The sequence below is a fragment of the Crinia signifera genome, chromosome 3 (assembly GCF_055691185.1).
Source record: "Crinia signifera chromosome 3, ASM5569118v1, whole genome shotgun sequence".
Classification (NCBI taxonomy): Eukaryota; Metazoa; Chordata; class Amphibia; order Anura; family Myobatrachidae; genus Crinia; species Crinia signifera.
In genome coordinates, this window is record NC_139219.1 from 222540663 (window position 1) to 222567455 (window position 26793).

Here is a 26793-nt window from a genome sequence, read left to right on the forward strand (position 1 = left end):
GTTCATTTGTAGTCTTATTAAAACTGTACTATTAAAACCTGGGCTTTTATTCTATGATTCCCCTGGGAATTCCCTATTTTTTATTGAATCGATGTCATTACTAGGTGGCCCATGCAAAAATGTTGCATGCAAATAAAATTACTGTGTTCATTCATTTTATAGCGAGGTTGGTGGTTTGTAGTAGGATGAAAGAAGAACCGGTTAATATGTAGCCATTTGAAGTAACCGAGCAAAACGGATCATCTTAGCCGCGTCGTATCGACGCATCCAGGGAAAAAAACTCTAGGGCCAAAAGTACATTTTTAACTTTGATTTTCAAACAATACAATTTAACTTCTAAATTAACAGTCAGTCATTTGTCAGAAGTGGAGAACTTAATCTTTAAAATGGTACCTCATTTATCGATTTTGGTTAAGTATGTAAGGGAGAAAAAGGGTTTGATCATATACAGGTTGAGTATCCTTATCCAAATATCCATTATCCAACTTATTCCGAAAACCATAGTCTACCAAATTTACTTTTATTTTTTATTTTTGCTAAAAACCTACTGGCTACATCTGTAACTGGCACTACTGGGACATTATATGTAACTGACACTACTGGCTACATCTGTAACTGGCACTACTGGGACATTATATGTAACTGACACTACTGGCTACATCTGTAACTGGCACTACTGGGACATTATATGTAACTGACACTACTGGCTACATCTGTAACTGGCACTACTGGGACATTATATGTAACTGACACTACTGGCTACATCTGTAACTGGCACTACTGGGGAAATGATATGTAACTGGCGCTAAATATGTGCAAGGACATGATTGCTTGGCATTCAAAATTCAGTACCTGAGATTGTACACAAACTTTGTTTCATGTTTTAAAACCTTGTTTCATGCACGAATAAAATATATTTGTGTGTTTTTCATGTGTTTAATGTGCTTATACAACATAAATGTAAGATACCTCAAGATACTGTACCTCATGCAAATATAAAAATAGGTACTTGTTTCCTAGCACGGCACCACCTATTTATATTGTATGAAATCGGGTCGGAAAAATCGGTCAAATCGTATGCGATGCAACGATTCGACCAGATTTTCCATTGTACAGCCACCCTGATGGCTGATTACAATGTTAAATGCCCCCCCCAGACCCGATTTTTAATTCTATACCCACCCTGATGGGTAATTACTATGTCAAATGCCCCCCCCCATTGTTAACGCCATGCCACGATCAACGCCAACCCGAAGCGTGGCGAGCGCAGCGAGCCCGCGAGGGGCGGCGGTACACATCCTCCAACCTTTTCATACCCCCACTATCCACGTCGGCGTGGAGTTGAATTCATATAGTGCCGAAGCGTGGCGAGCACAGCGAGCCCCGCGAGGGGAAGCGCATTACTTCACACGTATTCCACGTCCCCTCGCGGGGCTCGCTGCGCTTGCCACGCTTTGGGCTTGGTGGCTCGGTGGCTCGCTGCGCTCGCCACACTATATAAAATCAACTCCACGCCGACATAGATAGTGGGGGTATGAAAAGGTCGGGGGACGCGTACCGGCGCCCCTCGCGGTTTCGCTGCGCTCGCCACGCTTTGGGTTTACGTTGATCGTCGCGTTGCGTTAACAATAGGGGGGGGGGCATTTCACATAATAATTAACCATCAGGGTGGGTATACAATTAAAAATCGGGTCTGGGGGGCCATTTAACATTGGGTCCAATGTAAAAACCGGGTCAGTCGCATCGCATCGCATGCCATTGTAATGGCATGTGATGCCACCATTTTATACATTGTACGGGAAGGTCTTTAAAAGCAGAAAATCGGGTCGGTCGGGTCTAATCGGGTCCCATCGCATACCTTAAGTTATGGTATGCGATGGGACCCGACAGCGCCATGCTAGGAAACAAGTACCTAAAAATATTCTAAAATATGGAATAATCCTTTATCCAAAATTCTTCTAGTCCCAAGCATTTTGGATAAGGTATACTAAACCTGTATATGATATTTAAACCAATGTTATATTTTCCACCAACCACATAGTACAGTACAGGTATGCTCTATTTTTAGTATCAGTGAACTTCAGTGCTGTTCTCTATTGACACTTTGACTTTGCAACAGAATTGTCTGGTGGTTTGTAAATTAAAATGACTTGTCTTTTTTTTTAATCAAAATTAAAGGTGTGGGTGGAGAGTCCAAGGTCAAATCCAATCCATATTGGTCATTTTACTAGTTTGCTTGCTGTGATTTAATGCTCTATAGAGATTTTGCTGTCAGCAACTTGCCCCTCCAATTTCTTTGCACAAGCAGCATACAGCCTTAAACTGGCTGAGGACTTCCTAAGCCTGAAGCCACATAACAGCCCTATCTTATGGTGTCAGTAAAAGTTCATGCAAGGGTGAAACTCAGGGTAAAGTTGCAGGTCCAGTGAGGTCCTGCTGACAGGCTAGGTGGGCCAATCAGTGGAACAATGGGTGGATACCTTTTTAGGGGTATAAATAGGTCAGTCAGGTGATCCTCTGCCTCTTGCCTTTTTGGAAGCCCTCCCGCCCTCCCTGGATTTTGATTTTATTTTTCATACGATTTTTGGGGACTCTGTTCTTTTGGTGCACAGTGATTTTTGTTGGCTTTGTAGCCAGATTGGTGGGAAGTCGCTACCAGCCAGCGGTCATAGAAGGACATAAGCGGTCATGGTGGGGCACCCCCTTTTTGTAGGACGGCGGGTGTGTCCTTACCATGCGGGTGGACAAGGGGCATTCCCCTGCGGGAGCGTTCATTTTGCTCTGCCAGGTTAAAGGGTGGTGAGTCCCGCACTATGCAGGTTATGCAGGTAGGAGGCGGTGGTGAACCCTTCCTGGAGTCTTTCAGTTTTTTGTGATCAAGTTGACTGGGCTGACATTTGGTAGCGACTTGTCTTTTCTGCCATCCTCCAATTTAGTTTAAAAGTTAGGGAAATTTAGTTTAAATTCAACCTCCAAATTTAGTTAATTTAGTTAACACGGTCACCAAACAATAAATAATTGTTGTCCTTTTAAACTTAGCACTTGGTTGTCCGTGTCTTTATTTCTGGTCCGTGTGATTATTTGTGTCCGTGTCAATTATTTTAGTTAAGCTAGTTTAACTTAAGGTTAAGGTATGGCACAATAAGTTATGGGCGCCTTTTGTTTTTAAGAAAAGGGTTTGGGAGCGGATTGTAAGGTGAGGAGCGCGTTCCCACATTTCTGCAGCATTTTTATTTCAGCAGCAAAGCTAAACATCATTAATCCTTAATGATGAGGATACCCACGAGGAGGACTTGCAGATCGGGAAAGGGAATGGAATACAGTAAAAAAAAAAAAAAAATAGAATTTCTGCTGCTGGCACAGCCTGGACCACCAATGTGTGCTCTTTAGAGGCCTAAAGTATTCTAATTTCTAATAGGAATTGGTATTACAGTATCTCACCTCACTGCAGACTACTTAATAACTAATACTAAAGTTAGTATTATAATCTTTTTAATCAGATCTATTTTTTTTTTTAAATTTGGCAAATATGTTTGTTGACCTTTGTGAACAAAACAAGTGAACAAATCAATCATTAACAACCATGAACATTACATTATTTATTTTTTAAATAATGGGCTTATAGAACATTTTTGTTATCTGAAATGTAATAATATTAACAACAATTAAACATTTAAATACGCTTTAAAACTAAGGGGGTTACTCAGAGCTGATCGCTGCTGTATGATTTTGCAGTGCCCTGCGATCAGATAGCCGCCACCCAGACAGAGTGAAAGCCTACCCTGTGCAAGTCTGCCAACGGTTTGCAAAACATATCGCCAATCGTCATCCAGCTGCAAATCCATATGCAACTCACTCACTGTCAAATTATTTTATCAGTGCAGTCTTTGCGTAACCCCTGACCCTTCGACAAATGTGCGATAGACACAGGCTGATCGAGGCTTGAGCTGATGTCACACACCCTTGCTGAAAACACCTGGCATGCCTGGTCCCTCCAATGGGTGTAGTCTGGGAGGTATTGGCTGGCATGCTGGCAGCACAACAGCAAAGGCCTCCGTGTATTCTGTCCTCATTATTTCATGTTCCAGTTAGTTATTTGTGTTGGAGTAAAGCTGGCAACACAATCATTAGAGGTGTGAGTATAGAAGTGGAGCAGGCACATATTCTTAGTGCATTCAGGCCAGATACGATCTATGAATTCCCATACAGACTACAGACAGATGTATCTTTTGCTTGTGATGATGCTTGGTAATTCCTGACAAAGGTTGCAGTTATAGCTAGACCCATTGAATGCTGTAGATAACATGTGACTTAGGGCTTGATTCAATTCTCTCTCAAATGGACATTGCAGGTGGGCAAATGTAACATGAGCTGAGAGAGTTAGATTTGGGTGAGTTGTGCTTAAGCTGAAATCTAAATTGCCATGTAAAAATAACGCAGCCAGTATTTACTCTGCACAAATACAAAATAACTCACCCAAATCTAACTCTCTCTGCACATCTTACATCTGACCCACCTGCAGTGCAGCATGGTTTTACCTATTTTAGAAAGATTTTGCTTTTGAAATCAACTCTGAATCACGCCCTTAATCCTTTGCACACAGCTGACCTTCACTGCAGCATCTTTGTTCAATTTCCGTTGGGTCAATTTCTCTTGCTCTAGAGTCTGGGACATAATTTTTCACTTTTCTTTTTTGTCTTGCACTGAGCCACCATTTTATTCCTCTTTCTTGCCATGCCCTGGAGTCTGGGCCACCATTTTGTTTTCTTACCATGCCCTGGAGTCTGGGCCACCATTTTCTTCTTCTTTCTTGTCATGTTCTGGAGCCTGGACCATTCTAAACATCTTGTTGTTGTGCTAAGATTGACTGTTAATGACTTTAAATGAACACTGATGATATTTCTAGTAATGTACAAATGTCATCATTTTACCTGGTCTTTATAATGAAATCCATGCAAAAACCAATACCAAAACACACGAGGAAATTTGGGAAAAGCAGAAAGCAAAGTCAAAACCAAAACCCAGTGGACTGCACTCATCTCTAATAGATATGTTGACGATAACAACAAAAATGTTTTGTTTGTTTTTCTCCGATATTTGAAAAGATAAATACCTGACTGAATTTCTTCTTCGGGTAAACAAATAGGCATCACATAATCATTGAGGAAAGCTTTACTTGATAGCTCCAACAGTCCAATGTCATTCTGAAATGTGCTGCTGTTGTAGTCGGGGTGGATAATTATGTTCTTGACTTTCAATTCCTGCTCTGTGTCATCCTTTAACAATGTCCTGTGTTTTCCTGGAGGAAGTGCAAGATTAGTTCACAATACTGCAGAGGAACACTATTTGAGATGAGCACAGAAAAATAATAATTGACACAACATAAGCTTTAGACCTGTTATAAGGGGTGTTTCAAGAAATACACACCTTCATCTCCATGAGCAGTGGGCTCCACTATTCATGATGCTGGAATATCATCTTTCCGATGATGTCTCTGCTACTGATTTGAGTAATCTGTTCTAAGTATAGGATTGTGGGGTGAGGCGCCCATTTGATTCGTAAGCCAATGTGGACCACATAACCTGTACACATTACAGATATTACTCTTTGTGAAATGCTTCTTTATGTGCACGAGTGCTCATGTTTGCTTATCTAGCACTTTTTAACTTCTGAATCAAGATTGGAACAAAGGGACAGATGCATTAAGCTTGAAAAGTGATAAAATGGAGACTACTAGAAGGCCAGCCAATCAGCTCCTAACTGCCATGTTGCAGGCTGCATTTGAAAAATAACAGGAGCTGATTGGTTTCTGGTTTATCATTCTCCATTTTATCACTTTTCAAGGCTTAGTACATCTCGCCCCCTTTCCCGTCTCTGCGCATTGTCCAGAAACAGGGAATTGTATCTGTAAACACATTTTCTCCATCCCTTTATCAAGCTCGCGTGTCCCTGATCCTCGCACAATGTAAAAAGGACCAGGGGCATGACAACTCTGTTGGGCCCGGTATTGATGGGTGTGATCAACAAAGGTGGGTGTGGTTACTCCCCCCTCATTTGAAAATAATGTAAAGTATGTAGTATGTGTGGCCATGAACACTCCGCACAGGGATTACAGGTGACAGGTACAACAGGTGGTGAGGGTACAGGTGTAATTGTGTAGGGAGAGAGGACTGGCTGCCTCTACAGATTCCTCTCCCTCCAATTAGCACACAGCAGTGTGTGCTCTGCTGAGGAGAAAGGCTGCAGTAGCAGTCAGTATTCTCTCTCAACAGAAGGGCGGATAAACAGGTGGAGGGAAGGGGAAGGGCCCGTGGGATCTGGGCCCCCAAGGGCCCCTTCAACAGGCCCAGGCCATGGTAAAAAGCAACCGCCCCCCACCCCACTCGGTGCCGCTGAAAGGGTCATCCCAGTTTGTGTACCTTGAGTCATGACCTGGTTTATTCCTGGCTCCGACATGGGTAAGCTACAGTGTAGAATGCAGTGTAAAAGAATCATTAAGAGCTGCTGATTGGCAGGCTCAGGAGCACTTGGAAATGATGTAATGTCCAAGCGTTCTGCATAATCTGTGACAACCCGGGTGGTCCTAATCCAGCTCTGTCGGTGCTCAGCAGAGGTGCTTCACTTCCATTTTTATTGTGTTTTTTTGTTCATTACTTATTTAATTCTTGTGCAAATAATCTATTTTTCTAATGCAAATTTATGGGCACTTACAAAACTATCTTAAATCCTCTACCTTACTCAGATGTGACAACTCACTGCTCCTCTGCATTTTGTTAGATGTCAGCTTATCATGTATCAGTTCCCCTCTGTGTGATTTCACTGTACAGTAGTACTAGGCTACATTTGTTACCTATATTTCTGGCAGGATATACACAGTTCAGTCTCATCAAGAATAACAGGACAACACCTCTCTGTTATTTTATACCCCTTTCACACCGCACTTGTTAAACGGTTTATTGACGTTTTTTTGAAAACGTTAAAGGCTGCAGTGGGAAAGCACCAGAGTTCATTTACCGGTTAAAGATAACCGTTATTTCAAAACGTTTAAAAAGCAGAGTCCTACACGTTTTAGAGCCGTTTTTTATGCAGTGAGAATGGCTCTGAAACGGTATTTAGTAAAAACAACAGATTACAGACCTGTGATAGGTTGGATGCCTTGAAACGTGTTCAGGGGATTAAACGGGTTGACTGATGTGAATGGTACTTAAATACTGTTTCAAAATAACGTTTTTTAAAAAGTTTAGGCAGTGTGTAAGTGGTATTACTGTGTTACTGTGCAGAACTAAAGGTGCCCATACACGTTACAATTATTGTATACAATATTGTATACAATATCGAATCTCATCCGATCTCGGTTTTGCGATGAGATCAGATGAGAGGAGATCTAGTACAAAAAGTATGTGCTGCACATACTTTTTGTACTAGATCTCATCTCATCTGATTTCATCGCAAAACCGAGATCGGATGAGATTTGATATTGTATACAATATTGTATACAATAATTGTAACGTGTATGGGCACCTTAACATTTGCTCTTAAAAGCCACTTACCTAATATAATTATGAATGATGAAGGAGAAAAAATGTCTGTAGAGGTTAAATCTGTATTCTCAGATTCCAATTCATGGTGCAGACAATGGGCAGCGGTAACAATCCATTTGTCACCTAGAAAATATACACACTGTGGTTTATTTAATACCAATGCATTTCTGTGGAAAACTTGCCTTAAACCATAGTAACCAAGTTAGTAAATGATGAGCTATTTATGCCATGCAAATGCTGTTTACATTAACTTTGTGCATTTGTTACTTCAGTGTTGTTTCACATAGAACCAGGCTTAAGTGAGTTGACATCTTTGAGCATGTACAGTAGGTGCATAAGTAGACATAGCTTAGTCCATAGAAGTAACATTAAATCACCTAGTTTTCCTATCAGAAGAGCTACATTTGCACCCTATCAGATGACACCATCTTGGTCCATAAGTTCACGTAGTACCCTGTAAAAGTGGATAAATCCCTGTACCATGGCATAACACTGTGAAAGGAACACATTCATAAATAACATTTTAATGCTTTCATGCAACCATACTTATCAGACCTGTGTCTACATTTACATAGTTTATCCGCTGCAAGAAAGCTGGACGGAAACTTAAGGTCCATACACACTGGGCGACTATGCCCAGCGTGAATGGACAGCGATGATGTGCAGGGAAAGCCGCTCAGTGCATACACACTGAGCGGCTTTCCCCCTGCCCGTTGCCAATGAAGGGGGGAGGACGGCGTTGCATAGCGGAGTGCTTTGCAAAGCCGTCCTGAAAGCCGCTCATCTGCTGGTATAACCAGCAGATGAAATGCTTTCCCGGCGATGTTGCCTGAGCGCGCAGCAGCGCTCGCTGCTCATAGCTGGGGCATACACACTGGGCGGCTTTGAGCTGAAAGCCGCTCAAACCTGCTGTTTTAAGCAACTTTCAGCTCAAAGTCGCCCAGTGTGTACGGCAGGGCCGGATTTTCCACTAGGCCCGTGAGGCACGGGCCTAGGGGCGGCACAATGTATGGGCGGCAGCGGGCAACATTGAGATCAGATGGCCGGCAGTGCAGCAGCATGGCGGAGCGGGCATTAGAAAATGATGAGCAGCGCTGCCGGTGTCATGATCAGCGGCGGTGCCGCTTGTCACTCACCACTGCGCTCTCACATGTGTGTTTGCACTGCAGTCAGTCTCCTGCCACAGCAATGTCACCGTCTGGTCCGGAAGTTCAGCTAGCTCAGCGTGCTGATGCTGAGCTCAGCTGAGTCACTGCCCCCCCTGCCGCTATTGGCTGCTGTGTCAATGGGCGTGCAGGGTGGGCGTCATACTGTGACTGTGTGCCTCAGCTCCAGGCTCCCGGCTGCTGGCTCCCGCCCTCCCTGCCTCTCGAGACGAGTTCACTGCACTACAGAAATTTAAAAAAAAAAGGTGCGTACCGCTGTGGCTGAAGTTTGATTATATATATATATATATATATATATATATATATATATATATATATAATCAAAGTTCAGCCTGAACAATGATTATGTGAAAATAGGGGGGGTGTGCATCAGGTTGTGCCTAGGGGCGGCCTGATCCCTAAATTCGCCCCTGGTGTACGGGCCTTAAGTCTATCTACTAAGGCATGTTCAAACTGTGGCCCTCCAGCTGTTGTGAAACTACACATCCCAGCATGCCTTGCCAGGGCCGCTGAAAGGGGGGGTCTGGGGGTACTTGAGTCCCGGGCCCCGCCGCTCTGACAGAGGGTAGAGGCCCAGGCAACTCTCCTCAGTTGCCGCCCCTTCACTGTCCGGCTTGAGCCCCCATGCCCCGCCCGCTGCCCGGCTCCGAGTTGATTAGCCCGGCAGCCGCGGCGGCACATTGTGACTGCGCACTCACTGCAGTCACATGCATCCTAAAGTCGCTGCACGTGACTGACAACAACCCAAGAGCAGTGCAGCAGCACAGTCACGAGACTGCTGCATGCTGCGTGTCCGGTATCCGTGATATGGGACACCCGGCCGGCCCAGTCTCCCTGCTGCCGCATTGTACACAGTAAGTGTGTACAGTATATCTATATATTCTGTGTGTCTGTGGGTGTATGTATGAATGTATGCTGTGTGCGTTATGTATGTATCTATGCAGTGTGTCTTGTGTGTGTGTTATGTATGCTGTGTGTGTATGTATGTATGTATGTACGTATGTATATGTAGTGTGTGTATGTTTGTATCAGTGGGGTAGCTTGGTTTGGGGCGCCCCCCCGCTGTTAATGGGGGGGCGCCTCTCCCCCCCTAACCCGCTGGCCGCCCGTGCCCCCTCCCCCCCATCAATTAATTCTGTGCAGATGGACCACAATAAAATGGCCGCCCCCATACCGCAGTTTCAGAGAACTGTCTGCTTTATGGGGCGGCCATTTTATCGTGGTCCGTCTCCATAGAATTGGTTGAAGCCAGGAGGGGAGCCGGGACGCGCAAACAGGTAAGCCTGCGGGGGATGGGGGGGCGGGGGCATTACTATAGCACCGCAGCCCCCCGGCGCCCCCACATGCACAACCCCCCCCCCCCCCGCGACTGCGGGGGCTGCGGTGCTATAGTTACGCCCCTGGTTTGTATGTGTGTATGATATCTATGTGCGTGTGTGTGAGAGTCGAGAGAATACTGTATTTATGTATGCAGAGTCTGTTGTGTGTGTATGTATGTGGGGTGGCTGGTAGCCTGCCAACAGCAGGGGGCCTTGGGCCCGGCCTAGAAACTAGTACCGGGCCCCACAATTTCTAGTGGCAGCCCTGTGCCTTGCTATAGTTTTAGCATTCCCTAATTGTAAAACTGTGGCAAGGCATGATGGAACTTGTAGTTTCCCAACAGCTGGAGGTCCATAGTTTGGACAAGCCTGTAACTAAGGCATCTACTATCAATCATCTTTTTGCTAAATATTATGCAGAAACTGGTGCTTCCACTTGAGTTTTGTATCAGTACTATTTAATAAAAGCCTAATCAATGCAGGAGAATCATTCTGTATTACACTAACTATTTATCAAATGTGGCCTTGTTGGCTAATGCTTTGTGGGGGGAAATGGTCATCTGTCAGACCAGACTTAGGTCGACTGTCATTAGGTCGACCCCGGAAGGTCGACTGGCCCCAAGGTAGACAGGGTTAAAGGTTAACATGGCTCAAGGTCGACATGACTTAAGGTCGACATGGGCCAAGGTCGGCATGGTTTTAGGTCGACAGTCATTAGGTCGACATAAGTTTTTCACTGTTTTTTGAGCCGACATGTGCCGACAGGTGGTATTTCATGCCCTACCATCCACTAGGGCGTGGTGGGAGAATTAAAAAGTGTGCCCAAAGCATCGCGAGCGTAGCGACCGATGCGAGGGGCTGTGGTTCACCTCCAACTGTGTCCATGTCGACTGTGTCGACATTTGGGTAAAAAAACTGTGAAAAACTCATGTCGACCTAATGACTGTCTACCTAAAACCATGTCGACCTTGGCCCATGTCTACCTTAAGTCATGTCGACCTTGAGCCATGTCGACCTTTAACCCTGTCGACCTTGGGGCCAGTCGACCTTGGGGCCAGTCGACCTTCCGGGGTCGACCTAATGACTGTAGACCTAAGTCTGTTCTGACAGATGTACCGATTCCTTTGTGAGTAAGGCAGTAGCAGCTGTGTCCCTAAACTGTGCAAAATAAATATAATAAAATAAAAACACCTTGTCAGAATATCCTGATGTCCTGTGATATCCTGAAGAGTTTCAGACAGCACCAATATGAGGTACACATTTTGAAATTGGGGCAGTAGGCCAGCCAATATGTCCACAACAAGTCAATCCCAGATGACCAAATCATCATTACCCTTCAGCGCTGGCTTATATTGGTCTGTATGAGGTGACGCTGGGTAGACAGCAAAGAAAGTAAGGAAGCACTGAAGTAAAGCCCTGAAAGCTGTAGGTACCAGAGTGGGAGAAGAAAAAGAAGAAGAGGTGGCTGTAGTGGTTGAACTCCCTGAAGATGCTGGTAGTTCTGGAGGAGCAGCAGTCATTGCAAAAGAGCAGTATTTGCTCCAGGCATGGCATATTTTTGCAACTATACATATAAAACATGATTAAAGTTATATTTATTCTTAGGAGAAATACAGTATTCCTATAGTTTTCCCAGAGAACATGCATCTATCAATGGCCCAGTTTATGTTGGTTACATTCAGTGGTTACAAATGTTTTGTCCAAACTTTCATGTTAATTGACTCTTGACTACTCTTTTGTGACAGCAGATCACCATTCGGTAACTAATCAAGGTCAGGTGTGACGCATGTCTGTCTACTCTACTACATCAAACACTGCATTAACCCCTTATTTTCTAAAATATATTTGTATGTGTGTGATTATAATTACCAATCAGAGATCCTCCACAAAAGGGACTACCACTCTCAGCCCTGGAGAGCATGGAGATCCAGGGAGCAATCCCTCTCTTTGCTTTACTCCCACCTGAAATTCTTGCAAGCTTTGACCTGGAAAATCGTGGCACACCACACACTGAAAAGTAATGAAAAACAAGATTTGCATGTTTTACACATCACTGAAAAATTTTGAGACCCCTCATTTTAGAGAATTTTTGTGTGTGTAAAGCTGGCCATACACCTACAGATCGATTGTCAGATTGGGCTGGTTCGAACAAAATCCTGGTAATGGATGAGAGTAAATGACAGTTGACCATTTGCTTTGAAATGCTGGAAAACTGCCAAAAACGGTCACACATCCATTACCAGGTTTTTATTCCAACCAGCCCAATCTGACAATTGATCTGTAGCTGTATTGTATCTGCATGGCCACCTTAAATTTTGTGTGTACTTGCAGTGAAATGGGGTCCCTTGGCGATGGGCTGCAAGCTTAAATGCATTGATCAATTCATGAACTAAAACCCCATTATTTATTTAATTGATTATTTGAATGTTAAGGTGAGTTAGTTTGTTGTAGTGAGTGTTGGGCCCCCCAGATGTAGTGAATAAATGGAATTCCTTGCTCTCGTCTAGGACTGTGCCAAGGTACAATTACAAAATGCTTGAAAGAGTAAAGAGAAAGCGCCAAATGAAAAACAATTACCGTATATACTCGAGTATAAATCGACCAGATTATAAGCCGAGGCACCTAATTTTACAACAAAAGACTGATAAAACCTATTGGTATGTATTCAATGCTGTTTGCGAGTGGTGATAGCGAGCAGGGCTTCCTGCTCGACGGTCACCACTCACCCTGACAGCATTCAACACAGCCTCCACATCTGTCAATTCCCCCTCGCTCCGTTTTTTGAGCGAGGGGGAATTGGCGAATGCGGCTCCAAAAGCAGCGGGTCTCGCTGTTTTGGGGAATTCTCGCCATCCTGTGACGGCGAGGATTTCCCCAGAACGTTGCATAGTGCGAGCGGCCGGCGCGGGGGTTAAACAGCGAGGATCGCTGGTTTTCAGCAATCCTCGCTGTTTAACCCCCTCGCCGGCCGCTCGCACCTGCATTGAATACATGCCATTGACTCAAGTGGGACCCTCACTCGAGTATAAGCCGAGGGGGGCTTTTTCAGCATAAAAAATGTGCTGAAAAAGTAGGCTTATACTCGAGTATATATGGTATTTGCTAAAAAGAAATGCTCACATACATTAAGGTTTCCGTAAAACAGCTTGCCAACATCAGGTAACCGCATGAGTCGCAGCATGCTTGCATACTCGTGTAGTCAGCCTCAAGCCTGAATCCATCTCTAGCAGAAAACAATTAGCGCTGCGGCTAGTCCCAATCAGCCTGGAAGAGGATGACATCAGTACGCCTTCCATATTGGCCACGCCCAATGCGTTTCTCATACAAATGATTTCCATTTGTGCCGAAACGCAGTGGGCGTGGCCAATACGGAAGGCGTACTGGCGTCATCATCCACCCGGCCTATTGGGACTAGCCGCAGCGCTGATTGTTTTCTGCTAGAGGTGGATGGCGGCTTGAGGCTGACTACACGAGTATGTGATCACGCTGCAGACTCATGCTATTCTTGGTTACCTGATGCTGGCAAGCTGTTTTACTGAAACCTTAATGCAGGCATTCCCAACCACGGTCCTCAAGGCACACCAACAGTGCAGGTTTTGTAGATATCCAGGCTTCAGATCAGGCGACTTAATTAGTACCTGAGTGATTCTGATCAAACCATCTGTGCTGAAGCCTGGATATCACTAAAACCTGCACTGTTGGTGTGCCTTGAGGATTGTGGTTGGGAAAGCCTGCCTTAATGTATGTGAGCATTTATTAGTAATGAAGAATTGTTTTTCACTTATGATGCACTTTCTCTTTACACTTTCAAATACATACATACATATATATATATATATATATATATATATATATATATATATATATATATATATATATATATATATATATATATATACAAAGAGCTTTGGCACTCTGGAGGAAAGGTATCAGCTGTGGGGGTGCCTTACTGACAAAGTCAATATCGGAGGGAGATGTTCTGCGTACCCTGGCACCTGCACACCCTCTACCCGCAGCCCATATCCTGAAGAAATGGCCGGTTGGGCCATGAAACGTTGATGTCTTTTGGAGCACTTGTTATGCATTCTTTTTACTAAAGATTTATACTACTACTGGAGAGTGCCGACTCTGATTTTTTGCTCACGCAGAACATCTCCCTCCGATATATATATATATATATATATATATATATATATATATATATAGAGGAAAGCGAGGGTCCGGCACTCCAAACAACTTATGGCAATGTGGTCGGTGCCTCCGCAGCACAGAGAATGCGATGTAGCAGGCAGGATGGAGCGGCACTCACGACACTTACAAGAATCTTTACAGATAGCCAGGTATGATCAACGTTTCAAAATTTTATTTGTCGTCAGGATCCTGACGACAAATTAAATTTTGAAACGTTGATCATACCTGGCTATCTGTAAAGATTCTTGTAAGTGTTGTGAGTGCCGCGCCATCCTGCCTTATATATATATATATATATATATATATATATATAGCCAGATATGGGGGGTCCCCTTTCTGCGCTCAAGGACTATGGAGCAGCACCTCTGAGGCATCTTCTGTTAGGTAAGATCCAAGGAATAGAAATGAAAAAAGAGTGGGGTTTCAGAGGGCGCTAATGTACAAATCACAATTGGATCGATGACACTGGTGGTATAGTCAATTCAGAATGGAAGGCCCAACGCGTTTCGTCATATTCATGAATTCATCAGGGGCAGTGGAACAATTGAAACAACTGCAATTCATAATACAAACAATAAATGAATACAGAAAATATAAGTGTACATACCAGTCAATAAGAATACATACAGAATACAGCTGCAAATAACAATTCTTATAAAAAAATTCTTATTGACAGGGGTGTTCATGGTGGAAGGACCTGCTCTCTATACTGCTTGGCTTTGACAAATGTCTGTGTAAGACCGAAACGTTAGCCCTGTCATGTAAGCATCAATAAATCGTTTTTTCTTCAAATTCATTCAACAATTGGTGAGTGCCCTCTTTTTTGCTCTTTATTGTTTGGATATCTTATCCTTGGAGTGAGCACCACCGTGGTGACTCGTCTGTGATAGGTGCGGAACTTCCAGGAATTTATATATATATATATATATATATATATTATTATATGTACTGTACTGTATGTATAGATAGATAGAAACAATATCCTTATTTCGTGCTAAGCTTAAAATTTAGTCTATAGGCTGCCACTTGTCCTACAAATTCCCTGCTGGTAGGAATCTAACAAGAACAAATATACAACTCTGTAGGACAGGCGCCAATAAAGGGTTGCAGTTTTTTGACCCATGTACTGTAGGTCTGTTCAGGAATACACAGATAAAATGTCACTTAAAGAAATTTATTTAAAGTCCATAAAAGAGTGTTTAGTACCAAATATTGTTCACATTCAGTTGAACAAATTCACAGTTGTACACAGTGGCGGCTCCTACCTTTAGACTTAAGAGGGGCTACAATTTCCTGGGTACTGCTCGTTGCAAATGGTCATTAATTATTTGCAGGTTATTAGTTTGATTTGCTCTGTACCAGTGTTTTTATGCATTTACTGTACATAAATGATGCACTCATAGGCACACATGCATAGGTACAGAGCAAAATACACACTTTTAATAACTTTAATATTAATTAAAGTACACAAAATGTTACTCTTAATACAGATCTACACATAAATATTATTAAAATTGAAATAAACTTCCATGCACTTCTCTGGTGCAATGCATGCCTTCCTTCAGCTGCATCACACTGAGGGGTGAATTTATGAAGCTTGGAGAAGTGTTATCTATCCCCATAAAGAACGTTATGAGCAAGTTGATAATGGTTCAGCCAATCAGCTCTTACCTGTCAATTTACATATTGTAGCTGATTGGCTGAACCATTATCACCTTGCTCATAACGTTCTTTATGGGGATAGATAACACTTCTCCAAGCTTCATAAATTCACCCCTGAGCGACTTACTCATGTCTGGGCATGCTCACTGCAGAGGAATTGCTTCTGGGCTGCACAGACAGCAGTCCATAGAAGCACTGTAGCTCTGGTGATTTGCACAGAATTGCTTCCTGCTGGAGGCTATTGCGGCCATCGCTTCATGTACTGGTAGCCCAAGTGGGGAAGGAGTTTCGGTATTTATGTAGTATCTGGGCGTCCGATTTAGAAATCGGATCGCATCGCATCGCATGCGACCAAATCGTATGCGATGCGATGGTCAAGATTTTTTCATAGGATTCAATGTTAAAATGGTCTGAGTCCATTTTAACATAGAATTCAATGGGAAAAAGGGGTCCTTTTCCTTTCCCCACTATCCAAGTGTGCATGGAGTTGGACATATACCTGTGGCGAGCGTAGCGAGCCACCGAGCCCGAAGCGTGGCGAGCGTAGCGAGCCCCGCGAGGGGACACAGAATACTTTTTAAAAAATATGCGTTCGCTCGCCACGCTTCGGGCTCGGTGGCTCGGTGCGCTCGCCACGCTATATAAAATCAACTCTATGCCCACTTGGATAGTGGGGAAATGAACAGGACCTTCTTAACATTGAATCCTATGCAAAATCGCATCGAATCGCATCGCATCGCATCTGATTGTATGCCTTAAGGTAAGGCATACAATCACTAAATCGGACGCCCAGATACTACATAAGTACCGGAGTTTCCACCTCTGTGTATGAAGAGCAGTAGCAGCTTCCAATAGGAAGCTACTACATGCTTAACTCCTCCCCACACTGTTGAGCTGTTGCTGTGTCTGCCCTGCTGCTTCATGGAGCCTGGTGAGAGAGGTTACCAGCATGTCAGAGACACAGACAACCAGCACCAGAGCTCCGGAGGTAGCGCGCACCCCCCGAGGGAAAGCATCGGAGCTCTGGTGCTGTCTGTGTCTCTGTTGTTGTGATTTTAACTGGAGGGGCTGCAGTCCTGCAGCCCAATAGCAGTAGCCACCACTGGTTATACAGGTACCTGAGACGTTTTGTCTCACAGAGACTTCATCAGGGTTAAAATTTGATAAAGAACATGATGAAATACAACTCATTTGTATAAAAAGGAACTTTGTGTCCAGTACATGAAAAATGATCCAAGGACAGTACCTTAAGGATATACATAGTAAATAAGTAATTTCTAGTGTTCATAAACTTGATATGGAGGTGTCTTTATTGTACCTTATGATAATTCAAATTCAGACAAAACCTATGGACTCAGATGTTCAAATACATATAATGTATAAAAACCTCCAATAGTAGTGTCTGCTAGACAGTCTACAAAGGAAACCCTTTGTATGTAAATGTCTGAGACAATGGAATTTGTCTGACTTTGAATATTCATAAGGTACAATAAAGTCATCTCCATATTTTCAACACTCAAATTCATTAGGTCGATTCCAGATAGACCACAGTAAATAGATTGGCAGGCTCAAAATGTCAGGTAAATATTCAACACTGAAAGCTTATTATTTTAGCCCTAATTTTTACCCAAACCCTCCCCCTAAGTCTAACCCCCTTCCTAGCACCTAACGCTAACTGTTTCTCCCCACAGCCTAACTGTAGCCTAATGGCACTATCCTCATTCACATGCTAACTTTGGGGTGGCATTCCTCAGTGTCTGCTGTCTGCCTCATATAAGTACCTAACTTCCTTTCATAGTGGCTCTCTCTTTTCTTCCTAGTGCCTCTCTACATAGTGCCTCATATAAATGCCTCACACCCCCTCATATTGAATTTCTCTTCTCATGCCTCTTCATAATGTGCTCATCTGGGGCCAAATGTAATAGGGGGAGAGTTTCAGAAATTGAGAGATTTTGGGCGAGTTTCCCCCTGTTTTTTAAAGCAGCAATCAATTACATGGCAACATCAACCTGGTTTTGCAGTGTAATTGATTGCTGCTTTAAAAAACAGGGGACAACTCACCCAAAATCTCCCACTTTCTGAAACTCTCACCCTATTACATTTGGCCTCTGGTCTTTTCATGCAGTACCCCTTTGGTCTCTTCATATACGGTAACTCTAATCTCTTCATATAATGTAGTGCTCCTCTCTCAAATATGGTGTGTGTGTGTGAATGTGTATGTAGATAGATAAAGATAGATATATACACATACATACATACAGATAGATAGATAGATAGATAGATAGATAGATAGATAGATAGATAGATAGATAGATAGATAGAACAGAGGCTTGGTATACTAACCCCCTACCAATGTAACCCTAACCCTCTTTACCTGATACCTCCCCCCCCCCCCCTCCCCCAAGCACACACAGCCTAACCCTAACTGTTTTTTTTTCTGTATTGTGTTTTATTTATTTTTTCTGTAGGGGACAATGTGTTATGATTTTTTTATGTGGGACCATTGTGTATTATTTTTCCTGTCTGGGGCCATTGTGTTTTATTTTCTTTTTTATTGAGGCCAATGTAGTTTTTTCTATGAAGTCCAATGTATTTTAGACTTCGCCAATAATAGCCACGTTCGAAGGAGCCAGTTAGTCTAGCTCCAACCCCGATGCCACTTGGTCTTAAGAGTGACGACGCACCCACCAAGGCCAGGAGAGAGCAAGGGGACAAGCTAACTAATACCCACAAGAAACGGGGAACTCCCAGAAACCCCAGGGGAGCAACAATGCTCAGGAGATGACACACAATAAAAATGAATGCACCGGTACCAATAGTGCCAATCCAGGGTGCAGGTGTAACAATACACTGAGATGTAATAAGCAACTGTAACAATACAAAGCAATGGGCAGGTGTGTAATCCCCAACTTAGCTGAGAGATGTTTATACAGCCGAGAAGTTGGGACACCGCAGCACAGACTTGCAGGACAACCCAGAACAGGTTCACTGGATCGCGGGGATGACACTCTGGGTACACGGTACATCAAACAGACTGGACAGACGAGGGTTAACCACCAGAGACCAGGAACACCACTGAACACAGCAATACAGGATCCAGGGATCACGACAGACCGGCAGGAACACAGCAAGACTGGGATACAGACTGGACATGAGACTGACTGGAGACTGGAAGCTGGAAAGTGTGGAACTAAACAGTATGGAACTGAACAGTATAACTGGCAAGGGAGTGAGAGAGCAGAGGGTTCATATAGTGAGCACAAGGAGGTGATAATCACACATTGCCTGCAGGTGAGCTCTGCAAGCTAGCAGCCTAATTAAGACACACCTGAGTCCTAATAACACACCACTGAGAGTGAGCTGCAATGGCCCAGGCTGACCACTGGAGGCCACCAGCGGGAAAACACACACACACACACACATGCTGGAATAAACCCAGGGAAAACAGACAAACTACACACAGAAAATGTGAATAGCACATTACACCGATCCGCTAGAGGCGGATCGTAACAGCAAGGCTGCGACAAGTCTGCAAAAATATTGCAGATCGGTGAATCCATTCGCAGCTCACTCACCATCAAATGATTTTTCCAGGGCATGTGCGTAAGCCAGAACCTACTCAATAGAAAAGTCTGGTAGGGGCCGGCACTGACGTCTCATACCCTCCCTGAAAATGCTTGGCCGTGCCTGCGTTTTCCCTGACAATTCTATCTCTGCTTTCAATTTTGATGCCGGGGATCTACATCAGATTCAGCTAACACTGATTCAGTGTAATTTTGTATTCGATATGGTCTATATAGTCCAAATTGAATCGAAAATGACACTGAATCGAACCGTGTGTACAGCTTAACCGGTACTTATGTAGTAGCCGGGCGCGCAATTTGCATTCCTACGGTAACTTAGGAAAATCGCATCACATGGGCCATTTTAAGGGCCATGCGATGCGATTTTCCAATGTAATTTATTCACTGCTCTGTTAGTCCCGGGGGATCGCATCGCACCTCCCGCAAAATCGCATGCGATTTTATAGGGTGTACAATGCTATTACATTGGCTATGTAATAATATCATTGTATGTCATACAATGAGGTTTTAGTCAACCCCCCCCCCCCACTATCCACGCCACCCCAAAGCGTGGCAAGCGCAGCGGAACGCGTCCTCCCAACCTTCTCATACCCCCACTATCCACATCGGCGTGGACGAATTTATATAGTGTGGCGAGCGCAGTGAGCCACCAAGCCCGAAGCGTGGTGAGCGGACGCGGATTACTTTACATGTATTACGCATCCCCTCGCGGGGCTCTCTGCGCTCGCCACGCTTTGGGCTCGGTGGCTCGCTGCGCTCGCCACACTATATGAAATCTACTCCACGCCAACGTGGATAGTGTGGGTATGAAAAGGTTGGAGGACACATTCCGCCACCACTCGCCACGCCCGTCTACTACATAAGTACCTCTTAACCCCCTAAGTCAAGGTGGAAGCAGCAGCTTCTTTATGAACTGATTATTGCTCAGCACCTGGTATAGGTATGATAGAACTGCACATTCATTAATTAAAAATATATTGTATAGAAAAAAAGGCTTCAAACTTTTAAAGCTGTTTTTCAATTTCACCAGTAGATGTCACTGAAATAACACATAAACGCATTAGTATTTCTAGAAACAGATTGAAGAGTGAGTTACAAAGTGATACTAGCAAAGTACGCTCATTGGGCCTAATTCAGACTAGATCACAGGGCAAATGTGTTCTCAAAATGGACAAAACCATGCGGCTGATTCAGACTGTTCAGGTGTTTGTTCAGGTCCAAATCTTGCAGATGGTGGGGGTTTGCGCATGTTCTACTTTGATTAAACTCAGGATGCACATGTTTGCCTAATAAAATTAGCATGTTATATTCTCTTCTATAGACACACATTTTGCATAGATGGTTTTGAAGGTGTACATGTAAGTGATCAACATAATAAAATAATACAAAGAAAATACTTTCTTTATATTATTCTAATCATTTTACCATGTTTTTTTTTTTTTTCCATCAAGAACAGTGCCTCCTGCTGGCAGTATTAAAGTACCAGAAAAAGGGGGTGGGCAGTGGCAACAAAAGATCTATAAGTGGCACATATAAAAATGCCTCAGTGACTGGGACGTGCTTTCAGTTTTTGCCTATATGAAAGTATAACCCTGTCACTGAGACAGATGTGTTACTGAGGTGGCTGAGGTACAGATGTGTTTAGGAGGTGCCTGGGTGCAAGGCCGGGGTACAGGTGTGTAAGGGAGGTGGCTGTGTGCAAGGCCTGGGTACAGGTGTGTAAGGGTGGTGGCTATGTGCAAGGCTGGGGTACAGGTGTGTAAGGGAGGTGGCTAGGTGCAAGGCTGGGGTACAGGTGTGTGAGGGAGGTGGCTATGTGCAAGGCCTGGGTACAGGTGTGTAAGGGAGGTGGCTATGTGCAAGGCTGGGGTACAGGTGTGTGAGGGAGGTGGCTATGTGCAAGGCCTGGGTACAGGTGTGTAAGGAAGATGGCTATGTGCAAGGCTGGGGTACAGGTGTGTGAGGGAGGTGGCAGGGTGCTGGCTGCTGCTTCTGTACTATGGAAGGGGAAGGACGTTCTACCATTGATGCTGCCTGGAGCAGGTGAGGGAGCACAGGGAACAGCTCTCCCTAGCCAGTGCCTCACCAACCACTGACCTCACCGCACGCCACTGGTCAACAGATTCCCCAGTGTATTTGACACAAATTATCATGGCCCATTTGCTGTTAAATATAGCACAAAACAGTCATTGCTATGTTGTATGTTTCCAGCTGTTAAAGCACCAACCACTGCCACATACCACAGAACATATGTCAAGGCCATACATCTGCTCATACGCAATGCAATTGTTAATGCTCCTCATAGTTGTGATCTTTCTAAATTTGTAAATGTTTCAAGTATTGTCTTTCCATAATAGGATATATTGTATAATATGGTATATGCCCCAATAAAACACATTTAGAAATTATTAAACAAAATTCTGCAAATATAATTAGTCAGAGAGCAAAGATTTTGTGAAAATCATATGCTCTTTATTTGTAATTATACAACAGGGAAAAGATTTATGTTTTTTTTTTCCAATGGAAAAAATATAAATGGTTATCACAATAATATAAAGATTATATAAAGAAATTACAGTTTTGTAACACAAATCCACTATCAGATATACAGAAAGTGACATATATCAATGTGTTCCTTCTATGCAGCGACTACTGGAATGGATAGTGTCAAAACGGAACTTGCTGCAGTGAAATGCTTACTATCAATCCCTCCCTTCACAGCAAGAGTTCTCATTAGATTGCTCATTTTATTCTCCAACTACCAGAGCTAAGATGTTTCATCTCATTTAGCATGAAAATGTATGGTTTCAGAGCAGATTTCATTTTAAAATAATTTGATTTATTTTATTTTATTCATACAATGGGGTGATTCAGTAAGGCTCACTCAGCAGCGAAAACATGCTGCTTAGCAAACCCATAGATGCTGGCCACCGCCCGGCCGAAGACCCCCCCCCATGCCGACGAATCCCCTGACTTTTATTTTCTTCGGTCTCCACAGAAGTTCAGCTGCCTGGCCCTGGCAGGCATCGGGCTGCCCGTGTCCCCATGAGAATGCCGAGCATTTTCATGGGAACGCCCATAAACCGCTGTGTGTCCCCCTGCTCCGGCCCCTGCCGGCCCCCCTCCCCTTCTCATGTGAATGCCTCTGGGACTGGTTGATCCTGAATCAGGCCCAAAATGCTTAGTAAAATAAATAAATATAGTTAAAAATCACATAATTTATATACCTATATAAAGCTTTATTATTACAATAATAAAAAAATTGCCACTGGTTTAATATTGTGCTTGTGATAGTATTTTCCATTTACCTACAGTAAATATAATACAACTAGGTGATTCATTGCGCCTTATGGGCACTCTTCACACCGTCGTAAGGGGCTGTGCCCTTTGAATTTGTGAAGCCTTTGTGTGAAATATGGTTTGAATTTGGCAAATGAGCACTGGAGGCTGAATGGAGTGCCATCCTAGGGGTGTGTGGACATGACGGGGACTACACTTGCAGTGCTGGAGGAGAAGAGGGTAGGGGACCCTCAGCGACTGCTGCCAGTGGGGTGTACAGTAGCAGTGCTGGAAGAGAGGAGGGTGTAGGAGAGTGTGAGGCTTCTTCCAGTGGGGGGGGGGGGGGACGACCAGCGTGGCAGCTTAGGAGTACAGAAGGGAGGTCCCAAGGCAGCGGCTCCTCCAACTGGGTAGAGTTTCAGCAAATGGGCACTGGAGGCTGGGTGGCGCGCCATACTAGCGGTGTGTGGGCATGAGGGGGCCTACACTTGCGGCGCTGGAGGAGCAGAGGGTTTGGAACCTCAGCGGCTGCTGCCAGTGGGGTATACAGTAGCAGCCTGGGACTGCCAAAATCCCAACACCCCCCTTCCCTACCCCCCCTTCCCTTCCGGGTACTTTTAATGAATTAAAGTTTTAGCACCTTAAGGCTGGGGTCGGAGTGGCTGCCAGCTCCTCTCATGCAGGAAGGCTCCTGACTGTACTGCTGCCGCTGCGCTGCTCCTCTTTATTATGTCAAGCCGTGCGGTGGGGGCTTCCTGTGCCAAGTTCCGGCAGCCCGCAATGAACTCGGAGCCGGTGGGCGGGCTCAAGGAAAGTGAAGGGGCAGGGGTGACCAGTCCGTGGTCGTGCTGCTGGATATAGAGCTACCCGGGCCCTACCCTCTATCAGAGCGGCGGGGGCTAGGACTGAAGTACCCCCAGACCCCCCTGTCGGCGGCCCTGGGCATGTTATGTGGTTAGATTGTGGGAGGAAAGGAAAGGATGGGGAGGTGAGCTGCATAAAGGTCTGCTGTCGGCACCCAGCAGCCAGACATAGTGCCAGCCCCCCCCCCTACTCGTGGGCCGCTAAGCCCCATCACCTCATGGGGTTCCACTAAGCCCTGCCCCCTCACAGAGCCCCAATAAGACCCACCCCCTCAAGGATGTGGCTTGACTGTGGGAGGAAAGGAAAGGATGGGGAGGTGAGCTGCATAAAGGTCTGCTGTCTGCACCCAGCAGCAAAATATAGTGCCAGCCCGTCCACCCAACTCGCGGGCCGCTAAGCCCCGCCACCTCATGGAGGTCCACTAAGTCCCGCCCCTCACAGAGTCTTGTTGAGCCATGCCCCTTCACTGAGCCCCGATGATCTCTATTCACTGGACACAACAGTGATACTGAGCAGTAGCCGGTCACTGCTTGACACACTGACAGCCGGGGTGGTAGGCAGAAGATCCTTCCCGGCTGCCAAGCATGTGCAGCCAAGGCCCTAGTGCTGTTGCTGCATAAATGTGGTGCCCTGGTCCAGTGTCAATCTGTGAGTGTGTTTGACTCCGCCCAGACTCCACCCAGCGTTATACACACACTCACAGATTGACAGTTCTGGGCTATTATATAAGAGATTATATAAGAGGCCCTGGGTGTTAATTTTACCATAACATTTGAAAAAGTTGAAGGTACTAATTATAGTGTTTTTACAATTCTAAGGGGCAGATTTATTAAGCTTGGTGATGTGATTAAGTGTCTGCTTTTTATCACTGGCCAATCAGCTCCTAACTGTGAAGTTACAGGCATGGTTTGAAAAATGACAGGTAGAAGCTGATTGTCCAGTGATAAAAACCCAGACATCACTTCACCAAGCTTAATAAATCTACCCCTGAGTAACTTCAGGTTACTCAAATGATCAATGGCCTTCCAGATAAGCTGATATTGCGTCTTGGGACACAGCACTTGGATCTGCAAAGTCATCAGGATGCGTCTTCTCCCTTCCTGTGGCTTCAGCATATTTTCACATTGCTGCTGCAACCGAAGATGCAGCAACCATGTGAATTGTGTCCAGCTCTGAATTATTCTCTAAAGCTGGGACTGCACTAGGCGACTTTTCCCCTTGGTGAAGTTGTCTGAGATCAGCCCTTGAGCCACCCGGGTCTCCGAACCAATGTAGCAGATTGCTACTGCAGCCGCTGCGACTTGCAGGCTCCGGTGTGATGTACACGACACAGCTCATCGAACCACACCTGCTGTCAATCACATGCAATTTGGACACTTTTCATGCGATTGATCGTTGCAATCACATGAAAAGTGTCTGGAAGAAGGCACAGCTAAAAGAAGTGAGAATTTTTTTTTATACTGCAAGGTATCAGCACTGTGTATCACAGCCACATCCTCTAGGATAGAGCATTCTGTATCTCCTCTTTTATCTGCCCTCCCTCAGATGCCCCCAGACTCACAGTGCTCCTATCAGCTTATGAATGAGCAGAAAAGCAAATGCTGTGTAACATTCATGGTACCTCAATAATCGGGGGTATTACGCTTCCAATGGAGGAAGATAACCCTTTTAGAGGCCAACATCTCTGTGAGAGATGCACAAAGTATTGGCTAAAAATGCCAGCGTCGCTCATATTTGTTATATAAATTCAAATAAATAATGTTGGGTAAAAAAAAGATTCTGATTCCTATATAAGGTAAACATTATTATATGAATAACAATGTTTGTTTGGCAATTTTCACTCACATTTTGACAAATTCACTTAGCACTCAAAGGGTTAAGGAAGGAGTTAAATAGAAAAAATAGAGTTGAAGTAAAGATATAGGGTATATGGGGATAGCATGCTAGAGAGGGGATTCTTGATAGAGGGGACTCAGGAAAATGCCCCCTGTGCTCCTAAATTTGGCTCTGCTAATGCTGATGAGCATGCAACAAGTCCCATCTGGTTCAAAGATGTCTGTAAATCAGAGACAATTTGTGTCCTGAGTCATTGGGTCAACTAGTCAGTCTGTGTTCCTGCTCCTCTGAGACTGAAAAACGAAACAAAATAATTGCATGGAGGCTTGATAAAACATAACCCTAACTGTACCTGTAACAGGGCCTGCTCTACCATTAGCCAGCTTTAGGCAGCTGCCTAGGGCACCAGGATCTGGGGGGGGGGGGCCTCACCACCAAGCCTGCCTGCCAAAAAATCAAGGATGTTTTTGAGGATCCTTGTTGTACTTAAATGCAGGTGGTAGCAGTGGAACCTCTAAGACCTAACCTCCGTACGTTTCCTTGAGGCACACTTCCCTACTTTGCTGCCCCTTCCTCCTTGTACTCTGTTGTGGGTGGCAAAAGGAGGCCTCCAGGGAAAGTAGGGGACTTTCCCACCTTCCTTGGGGGCTGGAAAGTGGGTATAGGTGGCAGTATGGGGGGGGGAACAGTAGTTGAAGTTTTTCCTAGGGTGCTGAGAAGTCTTACACCGGTCCTGCAGCATGTAAATGTTTAATCTCATTTCATTTAATACTGCTAGGTGTCAGCAGGAACACAATCTCCCTGTGGATTGGGACCGTATATCACAGCGCAATCAGTGCTGACCCTCTGCTGTCTACCCGCCACCAGACTTTCATTGGCTAGGTACCCAGGATTCTGGGGTGGTCAGATCCAGGAGGAAGGTACTAATTACTCTGTTTCCGTGGATGTGACTGTAATACACAGCGCTGATTCTTGGAAAGCTTGCAATATGTTCCAGCATACACCCGGCAGTATTGAAAAGAAACATTTACCGGTACAGTTAGGGTTATCTTTTATTGGGCTCCTCTCTGCTTTTTGTGGTTTTCTCTACAGCGCTGGGTTAGAGCAACCAGCACTTGTTAGATTATTCCCTGATATCATTCTCAAGTTGACCTAAAACTAAGGTAGAGATGTATCAAGCCATGGAACGAAAAGTTGCGAATTTGCCCTATGCATTTAATCATCTGCTAACTGACTGATTTACCGACCCAAGTGTCAAGGAACAGGCTCTACATAATGCAGGTACATTTTTACTGTACCAACTGCCAAAGCTGAGACAAGAAGTTATTGCAGGACAAGGGAGACCCCCAGA

At 44.5% G+C, this 26793-nt stretch overlaps 1 protein-coding gene across 1 annotated transcript in view; it reads right to left on the reverse strand.

Moving 5' to 3' along the window:
* The window catches only part of MASP1 (MBL associated serine protease 1), a 141694-nt gene that overhangs the window by 11977 nt on the left and 102924 nt on the right, over positions 1 to 26793 (reverse strand). Inside the window, exons 11-13 of the mRNA XM_083177515.1 lie at positions 11896 to 12036; positions 7551 to 7664; positions 5114 to 5299 (exon numbers count right to left, since the gene is read on the reverse strand). Of these exons, the coding sequence (XP_083033641.1) occupies positions 5114 to 5299; positions 7551 to 7664; positions 11896 to 12036 (441 nt within the window). The remainder of the gene's footprint in view (positions 1 to 5113; positions 5300 to 7550; positions 7665 to 11895; positions 12037 to 26793) is intronic.